The 20,710-nt window shown below is 44.2% G+C and overlaps 1 protein-coding gene across 1 annotated transcript in view; it reads left to right on the top strand.

Annotated features, from left to right (window-relative positions):
* The first annotated feature begins 5,626 nt into the window (after window positions 1–5,626).
* The window catches only part of SMARCAL1 (SWI/SNF related, matrix associated, actin dependent regulator of chromatin, subfamily a like 1), a 37,121-nt gene continuing 22,037 nt past the window's right edge, over window positions 5,627–20,710 (top strand). The window contains exons 1-7 of the mRNA XM_027678889.1: window positions 5,627–6,560; window positions 7,254–7,304; window positions 9,941–10,201; window positions 11,393–11,443; window positions 16,042–16,222; window positions 17,155–17,305; window positions 20,099–20,257. Of these exons, the coding sequence (XP_027534690.1) occupies window positions 5,690–6,560; window positions 7,254–7,304; window positions 9,941–10,201; window positions 11,393–11,443; window positions 16,042–16,222; window positions 17,155–17,305; window positions 20,099–20,257 (1,725 nt within the window). The 5' untranslated portion in view covers window positions 5,627–5,689. The remainder of the gene's footprint in view (window positions 6,561–7,253; window positions 7,305–9,940; window positions 10,202–11,392; window positions 11,444–16,041; window positions 16,223–17,154; window positions 17,306–20,098; window positions 20,258–20,710) is intronic.

The following is a 20,710-nucleotide window of genomic DNA, read 5'->3' as shown; positions in this document are numbered from 1 at the left end:
CTCACAGAAAAGCCTCTGCAGATCCTCTTTCATCAGAGTTTCAAGAGCAGCAGGATTCAGCAAACTCCACATTTTGTCTTTGGTCCTACAAAGATGCTCAGGGAAAGGGCCTGGGCTATCAGACGGGCCAGCAGGCCATGGTCCTTGATGTGCCTCAGTGGCAGAGGGAAAGTAGAGTGAATTAATAGTTATGTAAGAAAAGAAATCCAGAGAATGGTAGAGGATGCAGGGTTCACATCTCCTCAAAACAAAGCCTGCCCTGGCCCTCCAAGCCCAGGGCTCTGGTTGCCCATTAGGCAGCTTAGACCCTGCTGAGGATCCCAAACCAGAGCAGAGGAAGCACAAGCCCACAGCCTACAGAAGACAGGTCCTATAAAGAGTAGCAGCCCAAAAGAAAGACTTCTCAAACCAGAAGCAGCTCTGCCAGTCCAGTGGCTTTTCTCTGACTGTCCTGCCCCAAGATGTTCTCTGAAGAGCTGACCTGTATGTCCCCAGTCCAGCCACTTGACTGATTTTACTGGGAAGAAACTTATAAGGCTCAAGAGCAAGGGATAAATTTATTTGAGAAAGTGCAGCTACAAGTTCTCCACAGTTTGTCAAAGACTGGTACGTTTGGGCACCGGTTATGGTGTCTCTGAGCTCAGTGTGGGCTACCAAAACCCTGCAAGAAGCTGGGGCATCTCAGGGTCATTAGCCTGGGCTGATTTCCAGTTCTATCTTTGCTACAGACAGCAGCTCTGCATGCAATTCAGCCCTAGCAGAGTGCAGGCTGGCCACACATCCAGAAGGAAGGAAGCCAGCCCTGTTCATGTGGAGAACCACCAAGGTGTGTTGGCAAGGTGGTGAAATGGGGCAAATACATTCAATATGACAGCAGTAGAACCTCCAAAGAGCAGCTCGAAACCTCTCAAAGGACAATCCACGAGATTCCAGAATAGCTCTGGAGTCCTGGGTGACTCGTATTCCAGACACTAGCTGTTGCTCATATAAGATGTACAATACAGGCAGTTCTGGCTCATTCCAAGCCAGCAGTCAGGACCAGCCAACCCAGCCCATAAGGAGATGTTTAGAGCATGACCCAAGCGACAGCAAGATCCTGGTAAGAACAGCACTGAGAACCTGGTTTCCTTAAGTTTTTTCACTGGTGGGAGCATTTCTTCATACGGGGGGTGAACCATTTCCTCTGCAGCAGAGCTGGGGTGTGCTAACCCTCCTAGTCTTCACAGGATTTTCACCCTGCATCTCTGCTCCCTGACCCAGTATGTGGAAGATGAGTCCAAGCCACTGCTGGAAGCATGTTCTGACTGAAGGGACACCTGGAGTGCTACCAGCAAACTGCTCACAAATGGCTTCTCATTTTGTAGGTCTGTTCTCTGCATGGCCGGGCTGTTCCTTGTGCTTGCTGAAGTTGTGCCATATGGAGCAAATGCTTCAACGTCTGTCTGTGTCTGCCTGACCGTGCAACCCAAGGGCTCTCTGCAAATGATGCTCTGCTCTCAACGTTTTCACGAGTTGGGGACAGTCCCTGGCAGGGGCTTTTCTTCACTTTTCCCAAGTATATTTTTTTTCCCCTAGATCTCCCAAAGCATAAGGAGCCATCAACAGAGACCTGGAACTCGATAGCTGCTGGCAGGGAAAAGGTGGCTGGAAACAGTTGCAGGATTATGCTCTGCATGTTCTCTCTCTCGCCCATATGTGACACTGGGATCTGGTTTAGCTTTAGGTAGTTAAAAATGCGACAAGGAGGAGAAAAAAAAGGTCTCTTGTCCATTCCTTTCTCTCTCTTCTGTGTAGCCAGCTGGAGTCTGCATGGGAAGAAAGGGCAAAGGAGGAAGATCTGGACAGAGACCGTGGGGCTGAGCATCCTTTCCTAGCAAACCGCTCTGCAGTGAGGGGACCTGGAACCTGAAAAAAGGTTTGACTTTCTCTCTTAAGGGATGATGGGATGTAACCTTGGACGCAATCTCTCTTTAGCCTATGGATTTCTTTAAAAGCGGTGTGTTTGCGAGTGCCCGTGTGGATGTGACGTGCTCACGTCTGTGTGTGCGCGATTCCCAGGTAACAGCACTCCGTGTTGTGGTGTGTGTCAAGTCGCACCTTGTTCTTGCTGCCTGCCTTGTTTTTCTTGGGCTGACAAGCTCCTGACTAATGGCAGTCACTGCTGCTTAATCAGGAAGCAATTTAATGATAACCCTTTCTAATTAACCAGCAAAGAGAAGAATGAATAAACTGTGAAACAGCCAGCTGGCTTCAGTGTCTCCAGCCAAAGGGTCTGTCAGGCAGAAGAAAATGGTATCTGGGGACAAGGTAGCAGCTCTGGACCTGCCACTGGGCAGAGTAAAATTTTGAGATGGGAGAGGGTTCTGGTGCTCCCCAGGGCCTTTCCTCTGCTTTCTCCCCAGTTACTGCTCTGGTCGCGCACATGGGGATCATGACTGTCCAGGAAAGGCATCTTGATGTGTATAATCCAGACCCATGTGTAATTAGAACTGTGGGAGGCCCTTTTATTTTAACTTTGAAGCAAATATGAGTGAAGGTACCTTATTATGAAGGTGTTTACAGAATCATAAATGAGCCCAGGTTGAAAGGGACCTCAAAAGACCATCTGGTCTAACCTTTTGTGGGAAAGAGAGCCTAGATGAGGTTATCTATCACCCTGTTCAATTGGATCTTGAAAACTTCCAGTGATGAGGACTCCACCATGTCCCTGGGGAGGTTGTTTCAGTGATTGATTATTCTCAATGAAAAAAGTTTCTGTCTCACATCAAGATGAAACCTCTTCCATCACAATTCGTTGAACAGTGTGGGGCTCAGTACTGATCCCTGAGGGATCTCTCTTGTGACAGGTTGCCAGCCTGAATAAAACCCATTGATCACTGCCTTCTGCATGTGGCCTGTGAGCCAATTTCCTATCCATCTCACAGACCACCCCTCCAGTCTGTATCTGGTCAGTTCGTCCATGAGGAGGCTACTTCCTCAGGTAGACAAAAAAATGTTATTTTGCTGTACGTGATCAGGTTAGTCTGCCATGATTCGCCTTTAGTAAATCTGTGCTGGCCTTCCCAGTCACCTGCTTTATTTGGTTTGCAATAGTTTCTCAGAAGACTCACTCTACTACTTTCCCAGGGTCTTGAGTAAGACTAGCTGGCCTGTAGTTTCATGTGTCCTCCTTTGCTTGTAGATAGCTCCGACATCTGCCTTCTTCCAGCCTCCAGGCACATCCCCTCATCTGTCTGGTCACTAGTGATGTCCCCCAGGGATCAGTGTTGGGCCGAGTCCTGTTTAACATCTTTATCAATGATCTGGATGAGGGGATCAAGCTGACCATTAGCAAATTCATGGATGACACCAAGTTGGGTCAGCGTGTGGCTCTGCTGGAGGGCAGGAAGGCTCTGCAGAGGAATCTGGACAGGCTGGATCGACGGGCTGAGGTTGAACAAGACTGAGCGCTGGGTCCTGCACTTTGGCCACAATAACCCCCAGGCAGCACTACAGGCTGGGGGAACAGTGGCTAGAAAGCAGCCCAGCGGAAAAGGACCTGGGGGTGTTGGTTGACAGCTGGTGAACATGAACCAGTGTGTATGCCCACGTGCCCAAGAAGGCCAGTGGCATCCTGGCCTTTATTAGGAATAGTGTGGCCAGCAAGACTAGGGAAGTGATTGCCCCTTCTATTCAGCACTGGTGAAGCCACACCTCAAGTGCTGTGTCCACTTCTGGGCCCCTCAATTCAGGCAGGGCATTGAGGTGTTGGAGCATGTCCAGAGAAGGCCAACGGAGCTGGTGAAGGGTCTGGAACACATGTCCTGTAAGGAGCAGCTGAGGGAGCTGGGGGTGTTCAATCTGGAGAAAAGGAGGCTCGAGGATGACCTTATCACTCTCTATGACTACTTGAAAGGAGATTGTACCCATGTGGGCTTAAGCCTCTTCTCCCAGGCAACTAGCAACAGGACAAGAGAACAGAGTCTTAAGCTGTGCCACAGGAGGTTTCGATTGGACATAGGAAGAATTTATCTACAGAAAGGATGATTAGATATTGGAATGGACTGCCAAGGGGGGTGGTGGAGTCACCATCCCTGGAAGTGTTTAAGGAAAGACTGGATGTGGCACATGGTGCCACGGTCTAGTTGACATGGTGGTGTTTGGTCATAGATTGGACTCGATGATCCCAGAGATGTTTTCCAACCTAATTGATTCTGTGATCACCACTGTTCAAAAATGTCAGAGTGACCTTTGTCAGCTACTGCTCATAACACCCAGGGGTGGACTCCCTCCTCAGTGCTGACAAGCGCTGTCACCCCTTCTCACACATCACCTCCAGCGTTTACTCCCCACTCAGTCTCCAGTTAAGAGCCACACACGCTGGTGTGCCAGACCCACTCAGCAGGGGCAGCCAGCGAGGGTGCCCTGCTCCGTCTGTGCAGCACCAGGTGCTGGCCGGGGCAAACCCTCGACCAGGGGCCGGCAGCAGACTCCCCGCACCCCGTATGTGGCCCTGAACGGAACAGGAGCAAGCGGGTGGCGGGGGCGGCCCCCGGACCCCCGCCTGCTCCGGCGTGACGGCCTCAGCAGCCCCAACATGGCGCCCTCAGCACCAGACTACACTTCCCAGCTCCCTGCGCGCCCCGCGCCGCTTGCATTCGTCACACCGCGCGCTGCCGGGCGCTCGGTGCCGCCAGGCGGTGGCGCGGGGGCTGCTGGGAGCTGTAGTCCCTCGGCGGGTCCCCGGGCTGCGCCCGCTGGCGGGTGAGCGGGGGGCGGCGGAGTCCCCGGGGCCGGGCGGGCACCGCGGCGCAGCCCCCGCGCCCGGGGACGGGCGGCAGTGCCGGGACCCCGCGGGGCGGCGGGGGGTCCCTGGCGGCGGGGGGGGGCGGGGAGAGGGCCGCGGGCCGCGACCTCCGTGGAGTTTGGGACGGGAGCCTGCCCGGCGCATGGGAGAGGAGTGGGCAGGGAGCGACCTCCCCGCTCCCAGGGTGGTGAGGAATGTGCGTGAATGGAGGGCTGGAGCTGGCGGGCGGCCCCGGGGCATAAGGCGGGAAGGAGATGGAGGCCGGCTCCTGGGAGATGTGGCGGGAACCGGGGCTTCACTTCTATCCGTAAGCTGCGGGTCGACCTTTCTCAAGGCAGGAGCCGACTCTGCCCTTTGGGGTTCAGTATGTGTCTGCCACGCTCTGTCAGGTACCCAGAGAGCCGAAGGTGAATAGAGGGGATGGCCATCCTTCCATCTTTGCTGATGGGTACCCGAAATAGGACACATTTCCACAACCACTGTGCAGAGATGTATTGCTTTGCGTTTACCTTTGCAGAGCTGGCTCTGCAGTGCAATGTGTTCCTGTGCTTTGCTGTTTCATCAGTTCTGCTGGGATTTGCAGACAAGAGTGTTCAGAACTGTAGTGGGATAGGGGGTTTCTCCTTTTTCTGGCATCAATGGTTGTCACCATCTACTTGCTGATAATGGCTCAGCCTTGGTCTGACAGCTTTGCTACACTACCAGATATTTGTGTAGGATCAGATACAGTAATACTCAATCACTAATAATACTGAGTTATCAATACAATAATCGTTTGGGGAAACTGAGTTGAAACTTCCTGTCTCTATTTGTGGGTGTTTTTTTTTTTTTTTTTAGTAGACGGCCTCTGTGATTAATTCCCGATGTAGTGTTGGTGCAGATTTATTATTTGAATTGTTGAAGATGTCATCAGGCCTTACAGAGGAACAAAAGAGGAGGATTGAAGAGAATCGGCGGATAGCTTTGGCTCGGAGAGCAGAGAGGCTGGCAGTCCAGAGAGCTGGGCAGGTGGGGATTGCTGCACCTCAGGTGAAAGAACAGAGCCCAGGCAATCAGAGAAACTCGAAGGAAGAAAACAACCATGCCAGGTTCACCGGCCAGCACCAACAGAATCCAAACAATCCTGTGGAGCAGAAGAGCTATCTTCAGAAAGGTTATAACCATTACACTGCAAACCAACAGATGGCTGGTTCACAAAGGGAGCAGCAAAAGAATTGTTCAGAGGACTCAGAACAAGCAAGTGGCCTTAAGCATTTCCCTACAACGATCCCAAATTCTTTGAGTTATTCCCATAAACATTACTTGGATGCTGGTGGTCAGGAACATGGACAACAAGCTTTAATTAATCTTGGAACCTCCCAGCAGTCCAAATGCTACCCAGCTTTCAAAAACTCCACAGAACCATCTCATCCTACGTTAACTGATAACACGCACCCTGACGGTAGTAAAAATTTACAAAGTCTGAACAAATCTGCCATAAAATATGTTTTACCATCAAGCAGTGCCGCCCCAAGTGATTCAGAAATGCCGATAAACACAAGCAGACTGACAGAAAGAAAAGGGAAAGGTGTTGTATCTCAGGTCAGTGGTAGGATGCAGAAGGTGACCAACACTTCTGGTGTGGACTCTACCTTTGAAACTGCCTCTGGCAAGAAAGCAAATAATGTTACAAAAGGAAAATGTGTGAAATATGGGGAAGACCGATTCCAGGTCGAAATAGGGTATAATGCTGAACTAATTACTGTGTTTAAGAAGGTACCAAGCAAAGCCTACGGTAAGAATTGATTATTTGTTGTTATCTCTGTGTTACATTGGGTTGAAGTTTTGGCATCTGCTGCAATTGTAGTTGCTATATGCACCTACCAGTGCACCTATTGCTGGGGTGGAATAGGTGGTATTAATGGGGCCTAAAAAAATAAAGACAGATGAAATGGGATAGAAGTTCTGGGTATAAATAGTTTGAGCTTCGATTTAGAAAAGAAATCAGAAGCCTTGCTTTATGAACAGTGCTCTGAGAAATTTAGTGGCAGCAGCTGGTCAGAGTCTTTAGGGAGTGAAGGAAGAGAAGTTATTCATAAATTGATATGGGAAAATGGGTCACTTCTGCTGTAGTTCAGAGTTGATAAGCTGATTCTGTTAACTGGGTTACTGAAAGCAGTGGAATCTCCACCTTTTGCCTTGCTTCTGATCTTCCCCCCGCCTTTATTTGCTATATTTTACTTTTGTTTCCCCCATGTGTTGCTGATCCCTGTGAATGGCTGCTGCATTCTTCTTGTTTTGATACTGATATGCCCTATGGCTTTTTTTTGGTGTCACGTAGCTGTGAAATGTTATAATTGGGTATAACTGGTTTTTAGATGTGTGGCAAAAAGTTTACATGAGTAGATTTAATTCTCTTACCTCACATGAACATTGCATACCACCAGTTTTTTCTACCTCAAATGATTCATATTCTGCCCTGTTTTAGATCCTGCTATGAAAAAATGGAATTTCAGCTTGGGAGATTACAGCAGTCTCAGTAAGTAAATTGGTTGTTTAATGATAAAAAAGGATTGAAATCTTGACCCACACACCCCTTCCCCTGCCTTCCATAGTTATTATTTAGCTTTGTTATTGTCTTAGATAATAAAAGTAGTGCTACTCAAAGATAATGCCTATCTTTTAGGCACCTAGCTCATAGCATTTTCCTGACACTTTGTAGTTGATTAGAAATAATTTAATTTTTCATGTAATCTAAATACCAAGCACAGGTTAAACTTCTGCCATTGCTGAGTTCTTCAGCAACCAAGAAGATCGTAGGAAAATTATCTGCTGTGCTGGTACTTCATTTGAATTTGTATTGAAAATTGAGTGTGTTCCAGTGGCTAATGCTTAATTTCTGCACCCATTCATGTATTTTCTTTTTAAATAGCTCTTTTTGAAACACTTTTCCTGTTAATTTTTGTGTGTCATAAAAGGATAAAGGGTAACTCTCCAGAGCTTTGAGTGAGACTGAAAATGGATTTGCCTTTTTTTGGCATAACAAGGATGGCTTTATCTTTTTTTCCCTCTTCTGTCATTTTGTTCTGTAAAGATTGAGAGATGATAGAGGCAAACACTTCAGGTAAGCTTTTCAAAAGCACACTGTATTGAAGTGAGTGATAAATCACTATTGATTTCAGTGGGAACAGAATTAGGCCTGTGTTGAGCACTTTGAAAAGCCACAGTTGAGTGCTGGTATTTTAGCTTCCCATGTGGGTTGCCACACATTTATAATTTAAATGCTGCTGGTGTGCTTGAATTGTGTCGAGTACAGATGAGAGCAGAGTCTGCACCAAGGAGCTTGCAAACGAAGAGGATGGCTTTTAGAAATCAGAAATTTTTCTTTAAAGCTATCAAATATATGAGTACTCTGTGGAAAGTTCCTGTTTACGAGTGAAGACAATATGTGATCAATATTGGGCAATGAAATTGTGGAAAAATAGTCTGAGAAAAGGGAACTGAATTAAAAGGGCCTTGAAGTCTTGACAGTGTAAAACAATTATTTTAAAAGTTCCCACTCCTTATTTAGTTCTTCTGAATAATGTGGTCTTGTATCACCTTTCTTTCTTTGTACTATAAATTAAACATGCAGTCAAGGCTAGAAACAAATGTTGAAATAAGAATAAAATATACTTTTTTTCCTCCCAGTTTCTTTCAGTATTAGTTGTAGAGGTGAGATCTACCAGTAGCATCTGAAATGTTTTGCTTAGTGCATTTGCAGGAGAAAGTCTAAATTGGTGGTTTCCTATTCCTCTGCTTTAAAAATTACTTTCACAGGATGCTCTTAAACTTTTTATTTGGAGTAGAAATCTCAAATACTTTGATTTATTTTGGAAGTCACTTATCTTGAAATAAGATTGGATTAAATCCAAACGGTATATTTATTAACTGGTTAGGAAGAAACTGTCTGAATTTCCTTCTCCCATTTCAGATCTTGACCTCTGAACTTAAATTTTGTATATTTTGTTGCATATCAGTTAGCTGGACTGTTTAAAAAGAAGCAGAGTGGATCATGATGTGCAGGTCAATGCTCAAAGGACTGGATTCACCTGGATCTACTCTAAACAGCTACCAGATAGGGGAAGCTGTCTCTCCACAAATACATGGAGGCAGAATGTGCTTAGTGATCTCCTGATCTTGAGTCTAATGGGCTCTGGATATGTTCATGAATCTTTGTGTTACTGTAGTACCTGTGAGTTGGAGTCCTGAGGACAAATTGCACTGTTTTGGTGCTGTAAAAAATACAAGAAAAGTTATTCCTGTAGCTTAACCATCAGAGTTCAGTTACAATAATGGAGACAACACATGGGTATAGATTGGCTGAGCAACACAGGAATAAGTGGCACATTTATTATGTGGATAGCTGTGTTCTCAGACTAGCAGCTGTAAAATGCTCCATCCCTTCTCTCTCCATGCCCTGACGTGACAGAGGTAGTTGCTAGCGATGGGTAAGGCAGGAGTGCAGATGGCTGGTCAAGACAGTACAAGCCTAACTGTAAGACACAGTAGAATAAAGGGTGATGAACTTAAGTTGTAACAAAAGAGATTTAGGAATTTGGACTAGTTTCCTTCCTGCAGCACTGTGAATATGCAGTGTTCTTCCTAGATGAGATTGCCTATCAGACATTGACATGAGGCAGGTATTTTTAGATCTTTCTCCTTTGCTGTTTACAGAAGCACCTTCCCATCTTTTCAGGCACGTGCCATTGATCACCATGCCCCTGTCCCCGTGATTTTGTAAGTGAAAATGCTGTATGGCTGTGTGCAATTTACTGCAAAATGTAGTTCTGCCCTGGCTTAGCGAGCCACATGTTAGGATTGCTGACAGAGAAGGAGCCTAATGCAGTGACAGTGCTGGACAGGGCCTTTTTCACCTACTGTCATATGTTCCCTTTGCCATGACTGTATTCTCTGTGGAAAATCCCACCAATCTGCTCCTCCAGGCCATTCCTCTCTCTAGTCTTTGTCCCTGTGAGTGAAAGGAGGGAATCATCATTCCTTTTCAACTTGAAGGTGCATGGTTTGTTATCTTCTTGTCCCTTTTCTTCCCCAAGTATCCTGTGCAATAAACCTTTAGTTTATTGATGTTCTTTGTCATTCATTCTGTTTTGTATCTCATGTTTTTATCCCTAGTGGAAGCAGCGAATCAACTTTCGTCAGTAGTTCTGGCACCACTGGAAGGAGAAAATGCAGTTGGCTTGGCATCAGGCTCTCATTTCGTTGGCAGTGGGGTTGATGTGAAATCCCTCTTGAAGATGTGTAAGAACTGGAAGAAACCCTCAGCCCTTGTCAAAGGGAAGTGTGTGCTGATCTCACGCTTGCGATTTGAGGTTGATATTGGGTATTCTGCAGAAGTGATTGGAGTGTTCAAACAGATAGATTCCAGAAATTATGGTGAGTCTCATGTTTTTTCTGCTTTTTTTTAATGACCTTGTTGGGGCTGCTCTTGCTTCAGAGAAGACAGATTGTGAGAGTACATCCCTCTGAAAGAGCATAAGAGATTGTGCTTTGGTGAACATTTTGAGAGCTCTTGTAGTTCTGTTATAGTGCTGTATCTGTGTCCAGCATTTTATCCCATGGCAGAACATGTCTCCTGGGCCTGTTAGCCAAGGTGATACTTCAGAACCCAGCATGATGACATTTACTATTGAGGTGGGATGTGCTGATAATTTGCCAGCAGTACAGAGACCGTGTGAAGTTCTTGCCTTTATTATCAAATGCAGTTGGACATTCTCTTATTTCTCCTGCTTTACTCTGGTGTATAATGGCTGCAACTGCCTGGGCAGATTTAATTTACCAGCAGTTTTACCAATATTTTTGAGGCAAGTGTAACTGTAGAGCACTTTTTATGTCGGCATTCCGATTTCAATGGTAAATATAATTTTTTTCCCCTTGTAATTTGGGGAATGAGGCACAGAGTGATGAGGTGACCTGCACAGTGTCACAGCAGGTCAGTGGCAGCATAGAGAACAAATTCCAGATTGCTCGTTCTTTGAGCAGGGCCTCACCTGGCTCAGTTTTCAGCTGATTCTGGATTCACTCTGTTTCTCTGGATGTTATAGCCAGGTGCTACTCAGAGATAAACCTGCCAGATAGGTCTGGCATGATGTTACATTTTGGATATTGTTGAATTGGTGAATTTCCTTTGTACTCTCCTGAGCACATCAACTATAGAGTACAGAGGTACAACTGAAAGTGACTGTTCTACTGACTGAAGCCAGAGTTTGTTGGTTAACAAATGGGAACCTTCATGCACATTCTCCATCCCTTCTTGCACTGAAAAGAAAGGGGTTGCCAAAATTCTTGAGCAGATGGGTTTATTACAGTGGTTCATTTGGAGAGCTGACCTTGGCTTGCTCTGGTGATACCAGATCTAGATGTGTGCTCATAATTTTAAATCTTCTCCAAACTGTTTGCTTAACATGAAAGCAAACAGAGGAGAATTGATTTTGAAGGTAACAATTCTTTTAAAGCAGTTCTGAAATCTGTAGCAGAAGATATAGATGAATAGACAGGTTCTTAAGGACAGAGAATTCAGTCTTTTTTGAAAGAGACTTATGACAGTGTTTGCTGTAACTATTGCAGATGTGAACACCAGAAAGTGGAATTTCCTGCTGGAGGATTACCCCAAACTAAGTGAGTAGCTGCGTTTCCCTGGTGAGGGCTATTTTCTGGGGAGGCAAATGAATTCTAACTTTATTTTTTCTTTATTTTCACTCTGGAAAGACAAGTTGCTAATAAACTGTGAGGCCAGTGTTGTCCTGTTTTTTCAAACATTTACACTGTTTGCCCAGACTCAAAACTTTAATAATGTGTGCTATTCATGGCAGTACTTTAGGGGCCCATTGGGAAGGTAGCTTTAGCTTTTGTCAGATTCTGCACTGAATTTGTGGACCACTTCTTAAAGCATGGGTGTATTTACTATCACAAAGTTACTTTTATTGCTTATAACGTAAAGCAGCTCTGCTTGAACTAAGGAGTTACAGTAGAATGGACTCCTTTGTTTCCACTTGCCACATTTGAAGAGGTTGACATGGTGACTGCCAAGCCTACCTGTCCTTACAGAAATTCTGTCAAACTGATGTGTTTTAGCTGTGCTCCCCTTACCCTCAGTGCCAGCCCACTGTGGTGGTTTGGGCTAGGCCTTCCTTGGTGACCAGTTTGTAACCAAGGAAGGGTCCAGATTTACCCAGTATTCCCTACGATTTTTACGTAAGCCAGACTATAAGAAGAGAGGAGGAGAGGCCTTCGCTCTCTTTCCTTCCGGCGGCTTGGAGGTGCAGGTTCCCTGCTGTTGAGTCTGCCGTGTTGGGGAGCGAGGCCTGGTTAGACCTTGCCGACCTTGGGAGACAGAGGTTGCCGGCGATCGTTCCGGAGCGACTCTCGGTTGTCCCAGGAGAGTAGTGAGATATCTTCTTTGCTAACTCTTTTGTTCTTTAGTTACTAGATCTCGGGCTACTGATTGGGATATATATATATATATTTTATTTTAGTTTTGTTCCTTTTTCCCCTTCCCCTTTCCCTTTCCCTTGTGAAATTGTATATAAGTGTAAATATATTTATATATATCACTTTGGTTGTTTCTCTCTCGTTTTCGGGTTTTTCTTAGTTTTTTCTCCCTCTTCTCCCTGAGGTTTTTTTTTGTTGGGGGGGGGGGGGGACTTCTGGTGGTAAGGTTTGGAGACTTGGCAGGGAGCCAGCATCAAACCATATCACCCACCTTGCACTCTTTTGTGTGTATATATTGTATATCAATTCATACACTGTCACAGCCACCCCTTGCTTAGAAAACAAACATGTATCAGGCAGTTTTGCTTCCATTTCCTTAAGTAGTGTGCATGGTGGTATGCTAGTTCATTTCACACCCAGTAAATTTGGTTTTTCAGATCAGAGCACTAGGTTTTCAAGTCAGATGATGACTTCTGTAATGACTAGTTCATCTACAGTTACAGTCTAAGTGCTGTCTAGTTGATTTTGTTCAGCCTCATATGTTACTGCTGGTAATAATGGCTTTGCAGGCAGCACACAACTATTAAGTTTTTAATTGATGTCTGCAGCAGGTTAGAATTCAGGTTGCTTCTGTAGATGAGTTGATTCTGAGGCAAACAAGAAGACTTGCTTGTTTCTCTTGCAGAATTGTGCAGATCTGCTTGAAGCAGAGGCATTCTTGAAGCTGAATTTCATACTCTACTAAAATGTTTGGATGCTTAAAAGAAAGCTTAGCAAGAAAAAAGCATCCTATTTTTCCTTGCAAGTGGAATCTAAGCACATAGTGTCACTACAGAGTTAATTTCTTGGTAGAAGTTGATCAGTAGACTCAGAATCACAGAATGGGTCAGGTTAGAAGGGACCACTGTGGGTCATCTGGTCCAATGTCCCTCAGGCAGGGTCATCCTAGAGCACATGGCACAGGATTGTGTCCAGATGGTTTGTGGTTATTTCTCCAGTGAGGGAGACTCCACAACCTCTTGGTCGCTTGCACAATAAAGAAGTTCTTCATATTCAGGTGGAACTTTCTGTGCATCAGTTTCTGCCCACTACATTTTGCCTTTATGCATCTGTGTAATCCTGCTGAAACTGTGACTTGCTGAACTGAAATGTACAACTGTGGTTTGTTGTGTTGCAGTGATTTTTTATTTTTTTAATGGGTGCAACTTTGCAGAATAATCCAGTCTCGGCAGCATGCTTCCAGCACATCTGCTTCTTAGTCTTCTATGTTTAGTTATAGAGTGCTTGGAGATGAATAGCATTACACAAGTCCTAAGTGTTATGATTATTATTTTTCATCCCAGTTGTGTTTGCCTTGGTACTCGTATGTGGCTGTGGAATTTGGTTGGGGTAAGCTTCAGGAAGACGATAAGCAAGGTGCTCTACACACATTCTTAGAAAATGTGACTGAGCGTTTCAGAATGAAAAGCTGTTGCTTAGAGTAGTTTTTATCCAGCGTGGGCTCCTGCTTCCACAGGATTCCAAAGTATGTTTAATAATTGAGTATATGCATGCTTCTATGATGCATGCCTTAATAACGTTAGTAATGGCTGTAGAGCTGAAAGCCATGCAGTGGGGCTGTGTAGGAATGCCAGGTCTTGAAAACAAGAGAGTGTGTCTTGGTGAAGACTATTATGAAATTGCAGGGTTGGGATGCTGACAGGTCCTGATTTCAGTGAGAGCTGGTGTTCACTCACAATTTGCTAAAAAGGCCTTTTGTATGTGCAAAGGGCCTGATCCTGTAGCATGTGCTAGGCAGTCTGAGCAAACACATCACATCCCAGTCTGTCACAGTTTCAGTCATGCTGGCTGGCAGTCGTATACGTTACATGAAGTATTGAGAATCCCACAGATTTGAGGAAAGAAAAAAAATTTCCATGAATCTTGCAGGGTGTAATTTGTGAGGGCATTTGAGGCTTCTAGCACGTGCCTTTTAGAGAAACAGCATTTGCTTTGTTGCCTGTTCATTTGCCTACATCAGAATAAAAAAAGAGGAGAGAATTTAAAAAGGCTGGTTGCCATTTCCAGCAGAGAGATCTGTTAGCTGGGAACTGTTTATAGAGGTTAATGTCTCTTTGCCTAGTTGCTCAGTCATCTTTATATAAAGGTTACTTCACTAAAAAATGTCTGTTGGATGAATCATGCTGGTGGCAGATATATCTTAATCACTCTCTCAGCTCATGTACAGAACAATAGCAACAGAATTTTCAGTGAGCAAATTGTAGCAATTATGCTAACACGCAGCTCAGTCTGTGAGTGTAATAACAAGCTTCTGCTGTACTTCGGGTGGAGAGAGTTCCTGCTATTGAAGAAGTATAAATTAAACTGGAGAGTTTAAAAAGTTTGGTCATTGCCCAACCACAAATGGAAATCTTTTCATATGTATATTTCTTGTAATTGCTTTTCCCCTTTATATGGCAGGGGTCCATCTTGCTGCTTTCCTCTTGGAGATAACTGAAACAAAAATACCTAACTGAATTCTGACGCATTTACTGTTGATATAGTGAGTTCTTGTTTCAGTTGTTTTTCCAAACAGTTTTTTTTATGTCTTCTGGACTTCAAATACAAACCAACCACTAAATAAAAAAGAAAGTTGCTTCCTGCAGTGAAGATCTGTGCACGTGCATTTGTGTTCCTAGTGTAGAGGTGTCTTTTGTTTCATAGTCACTGGTCAAAAATTACTAAATATGTTTTCCTGGTCACAGTTCACTGGATGTTTTAAACAGGTATTTATTTTCATGGAAATTCACTGTTGGATTAAAAAGAAATACTTTTATTGTGGGGGGATGGGATAGAGAGGCTGCTGGAGGGAACTGAAATAAGGTTGTCCAGGAGGAGAATTGCCTAGATGCTTTGTTTGTTATGATGCATGGGTGAAGGCCTCAAGGTCTTGGCATAATGGAGGCTGGGGATCCCTTTAGTTCAACTGGGAAGGTAAAGTTCAGGGGCTTCATGGGAGAAACAACTTAAATACTGAAGAACTCAAGTGACTGCCTGTGGGCTAGTTCTGACCTGCAAGCTGCTTCTGTCCAGGACAACAGCAGTGGACAGCAGCTGAGCAGGGAGGTGCTGTTGTTACTGAAGGATGGCTGTCAGAGTGCTGCTGACAGTGGTACAAAGCAGTTTCTCTGACTCCTGGGGTGATTCCTGTTTTCTTACCCAAATGTAGTAAATGAGGGGGATGAAGTGGAGACAGAACTCAACCTGCGTGAATTTGGGGAACAGGAGGAAAAGAGACTTTTCAAAGCTGAACACATATGATATTCTTTCGGTAACTGTCTTGGGTCACTCCTGGTGATTTGGACATGGTGGAAACCTCAGAGGTGTTTAATGCAGAATCCCAAGGTCAAGATAAAGATGCCCCTGCCTTCTAGGCTTCAGGAGCTCTTTTGTTCAAATCCATACTTTCATTTCTGAGTAAAGTGTGCCCTAAGCTGCCCTCAGTGTGAATAATCCAGCTCCAGCTGTATTAGCAGCAATCATCTCAGAATGATGGCGTCAGAGTTCCATTTTTTTTATAACCAAGTCTAAATACGAGGGGAGGAGATGTGATTCATCGTGTGGTTCTGAAATAGACTTCAGGGAAGAGGCCAGGCTAACACCTGTGCATGATGCAGTGATTTCTGTGAGCTGTTTCAGGACAGAAAATAATATTGCTGATGAGGTTGAGGTTGTGTCCTGATATCCATAATGTAAGTTGTGTGTATGTTGCCCCTTGCAATAATAAACTGCTCTGTTCTTTGCAGTCGAAGTGTTACAGAGCCTCGTGTCAGTAGAAGTGGAGCCACTGCCCCAGGCAGTAATACAGACCTTTGCTGCTCAGCTGCAGAGATGCCTGTCACGCACAGACATTCCTGATGCCGACCTTTCAGTAGTGGACTCCAAAATTGTGACGAGCCTCATGCCCTTTCAGCGGGAAGGTGTGAAGTATGTCCTTTTTGCATGCTGTTAAGGGCTACTCCTTGCCTAGAATTATCTAGTTTATATTGGTGCCCAGGTTGCATTGTCTTCCATGGAAGGCTCCGCATTTCTTCAGTCTTGGTCTCTTATACTCTGGCATTCTGGGCTTTTGGTTGTTTGGTATAGTATGGTTTATTTGGTTGGGATTTTTTTTTTGTGGAATTTTTGAGTGACACATCTGTTTTGTTTCTAGATAGAATTCATCATGAGTCAGGAGCAAAGTAGCATTTTGCTAGTCTGAAAAAATTGTTCAAATGATACATCTCTGATCTCCTTGTGATTCAGTATGTACATAATTGTCATATGATTTTTTTATTTTGTAAGGTAAAATATTTTTTTATGAGTGCATCTCTTTTGTTGTTGTTGTTTTTTGAATATTAACTACACAAGGGAAGGGACCAGGAAATGGGACCAAGGCCCTGACAGATTCAAAATGAGTAATTGTATGTAAAGATAAACTCTTAAATGACCCTGTGCCCATCATATATGATTGTTTGTTGTTGACTTCAATATACAGTCTAGGAAAGTCTGTTCTTAGTGGCCTTAAATTGCCATTGTTATGGGTAATGATTTCTTAGCTCAGCCAGGATGAACTCTGGGACAGAATGTAATACCATGTAACGAATGTGCTTTAAATAATTGTGTGGTCTTGACACTACTCATATGAAATCAGTGTCTAAGGACTGGGCTGAACCACTCTGCTCAGAAGCTTCCAAGCTGTGAGAGATATGTGAGAGTCGCTCATGTGTGTTAAGACTAAGGGAGAAAATCCAGGTTTACTGAAGAACCCAGATCACTTCCAGGTGATCCACATTAGAGGCTTGGTGATGACTTGTGCTCATCTTGATTGCCAGATAGTAACGCAATTCTTGACCCTTACTTCCCTCTATTTTCCCCAGTTTCGCAATTTTGAGAAATGGACGTTTACTCCTTGCGGATGACATGGGCTTGGGCAAGACCATCCAGGCGATCTGCATTGCTGCCTATTACCAAAAGGAATGGCCCTTGCTGGTGGTGACTCCTTCTTCCGTGAGGTTTACATGGGCAGAGGTACTGTGAGCTCGAGCATGGGCAGGTGGCCAGTAAAGGGCCTGTGAGATGGTTATACTGTATTGCACTTTGTAAAAGTTAAATTTTTAAAATATTAAGGCGAAGAAACTAAAAATTATACTGATTTAGAAACTTGAAGTGGGGGAAATTGCTTAGCATTGACTATATGGTATATGCCAATTTTGTTTTATTGGCCGTTTTTCTTCTTGTGGTCCAGCTGATCTGTTGGAAAGAGGAAGAACTAGAGAAAGTATCTCCTCTGACCCTCTGTTAACTTTGTTCCTACAAGTCAGCTGGCTCCAAGGGGGCATTTTACTCATCAGTGTCAAAGATAATAGTTACATTCAAGCAATTGTCTTGTATTCAAGCCCATTGTAGCAGTATTTGCCAGTTCCTTGGCTGGAACAGGGGCCCAGATGCTGGGATTCTCTGCTCTGTTCAAAAGGCCCCATTATCACCATCATTAAGTGTGTGTCATATTACGTCTTTTGGCCTGTCCACTGTATGCTGCTGACTCCTCTGAGTCCTTAATTAATGTTGATCAAAGCCCAGGAAAGCTTGGATGGTTGGGAATGTATCTCAAAATAAATCACTGCCATGGCCTGTACACTGTTGGGTTTCCATAGGCTAGTGAGACGCTCACTGTGGGAGAAGAAGGTGAGCCAGAGGTTTTAGGTCAGTAAATTCATGCCAGAGCAGGAGGGAGTGGGAGTTTTGCTTTTCCTGGAATATTGCATTGATGAGAAGAGTATTGATTGAGATTTGCTGATTTTGTGCTGTAACCAGGTTGTTAGAGCATCCTGGTGTGTGTTTTCACATCCAGTAGTGCAACAAAATGTAGGGCTGAAAAGAAAAGAAAATGGGAGGAGGGAGTGATGCTCATCAGACTTGAAATTTCAAGGCCTCTAGACCTCTGGGACAACACCATTGCTTCTGTGGGATATCTACCAGGAACAATTTGAGGCTTGGTTTCCTGAATTATTGGGCACCTGCAACTAAATTTCTCCGTTCTGCTTCAAAAGATTTAAGCAATATTTTTGTTTGTTTGTTTCTTTGAGTGCTTGATTTCTTCTTCCTTCCCCTAATCCTGACTCCCCAGGAGGCTGTTGTGTATGTTTTGTTAGGTCATTTGCTTTAGATGTGGTGCTTTTTGAGTATGTGAAGGATGCAGGTGTAAGGAAGATGTGTCACAGAAAGTGGAAGTAGGTGAGGTTTATTATAGTCTCTAATCTACTCAGTTCATTCTTGCACAGATGTTTTACTGTAATGCTAGAAGCTTTCTGGAGCCAAATTGGCAGAAATTTTCTTCATCTTAGTGTTATCAGTGGTTTATTTTGGCTTTTTGGGCTCAGGCCACTCAGTGACTTCATACTCGGGGTGTCATAGGAAGCTAGTGGGAAGATACAAGGTACTCTTGGGTGAGAAGTGCTGCAGCATTTAGAGTTCAGAATTGAAACTTGATTATTTAATGGTCAGGGCAGTTTCGAAGCACCTCTTGTGGACGAAGGTCAGCATCATGTGAGAAATACAGCATCCCTTTTGTGGTGTGAACTAGGAGAGGGCAGTACAATTAGGAGCTTCCAGATACTTTCCTCTTGCTGCCACCTTTGTTTAAGATTTGACTTGGCGCCAGCCACATGTCTTTTGGTTGGGATCTAACCTGCATGTTGGCTTGTTTTGGTTGTGGTGCTTATAGTAAGTGGTGAAGGATAGTTAATTGTTACTTTTTCACATACTGAGAAATGTGAGAAGCTCTCATCTAACTCCTCTTGCTGCTGCAGGTGGTTGCTGAACAGTGGAGAGGAATGATGGTTGGGGTGTTGGGTACTGGGCAATGGGCTTAGAGACAGAGATGCTGTTTCTCATCAGCACTTGGTTACATTTCTGTAGGGACCAGATTCTGATGGCCAAAGTCCCAGACAGTTTTCTGCAGTGCAACATCAGCAGAACTCAAATGTTGCAGAGAGCTTGGTGTCATTTGGGACAAAATTACAAGGGAAATGGTGGGTGGTCTGTGGCTAACAGATGGGTTTGGGGGAGGATATCTTGCTCTGGTGTGTGGAGCATTTCAGGAGGTTGATTGAATGACTATTACCACATGTATTTCAGCTGCTGTCATAGAGCAGCTGGTGTGTTGTCAACTTGATCTTTTCATTTTTTATTTTTGTTTGGCAAGTTGTTATTTTTTTTCTGTAGACCTTTTCAGAAGAGGTAGTGGAAGAGTTTTGTTGATCTGGATGAGTTGTACTTTATCCTTTTTTACTGTGGAGTAAACATTGCTATAGTAATAGATGTTTACTGCTCAGAAGTCTGTGTTTCACAGCCTGAGGTTTCCTGTTGAGTAGGAAAACTAAATTTCCCTGTAAGTAGTGGTTGCATCATTCTCTGGCTCTGAGCATAGCAGGTAACATTGTCAGGAGGTTATCCACATTTCTACTACAGATCAGGGGCTTTGTTTGTTTGTTTTATTGGGGTTTTTTGTTTGTTTCTTTTTCTTTTGTCTGTCTTGCTTTTTATTTTTTCAGTAAGAAGAAAGAATAGAGAATGTTTGAGCTTTCCTAGCTGTGGAAGGTAGATTTTGCTTTATAGCCTGAATTCTGGTCTTGATCTTCACATTAGTAGGGTGGTTGGGGGAAGGCTGCTTACCCTTACTGTGCTCTCACGTGATGTCTGGTGGTGAATGGGGTGGCTCCATGTTCTAAGTATTCATGAGGATATTCTGTGAACTGCTTTGGGATCTTGAAAATGAAGATAAGCACTAGAATGCAATTAATTTCTTTCCTCTTCCTCCAGGCATTTCACAGGTGGCTTCCATCCTTGAGTCCAGATAGCACTAATGTCATAGTGACTGGCAAAGACAACCTAACAGGAAGCTTGATCAACATCATCAGTTTTGACCTTCTCAGTAAGATGGACAAGCAACTTAAGAGCACATTCCAAGTAGTTATTGTTGTAAGTGGTACACTAAAATTTCCAAGTTAATTGTATGCTGCAAATGGGGTGACCCTTGTGCAGCAGAGAAGTGCAAAGTGGGCCTTATTTGAGTCTGAAACTGTCTTGTAATTGTGGCTTTGATCACAGCTGTCTTCTTGAGTACAAGGAGGTTTTTCTAAAACCTTTTGAAATAATTTTTTCTGATTCCTGAGGCTGTGTTTTCGCTTTTACTGGTTATGGTGCCTCTCTGATTTCATTGTGGTTGGTCATGTCCTCTGCTGGAGAGAAAGGTGTTTAATATGGTGCGTCAACACAATAGTCTTGGAATTGTATCTTAAGGGGATTGGACTTCAGGGTGATGTTACTGTTTATCCAGTAAACCAGATAACTTCTCAACAATCAAGTATGTGGGTAAAGCATCTAAAAAATCTCCCTTTGCTTGTGTTCCACTGACAATCTGCATTAAGTCTT

This window comes from Neopelma chrysocephalum, unplaced genomic scaffold (assembly GCF_003984885.1).
Source record: "Neopelma chrysocephalum unplaced genomic scaffold, ASM398488v2 Primary Assembly neopelma1_44, whole genome shotgun sequence".
Taxonomy (NCBI): Eukaryota; Metazoa; Chordata; class Aves; order Passeriformes; family Pipridae; genus Neopelma; species Neopelma chrysocephalum.
The sequence above is the reverse complement of the archived record's forward strand: the minus strand, read 5'-3'. Positions and strand labels throughout refer to the sequence as shown.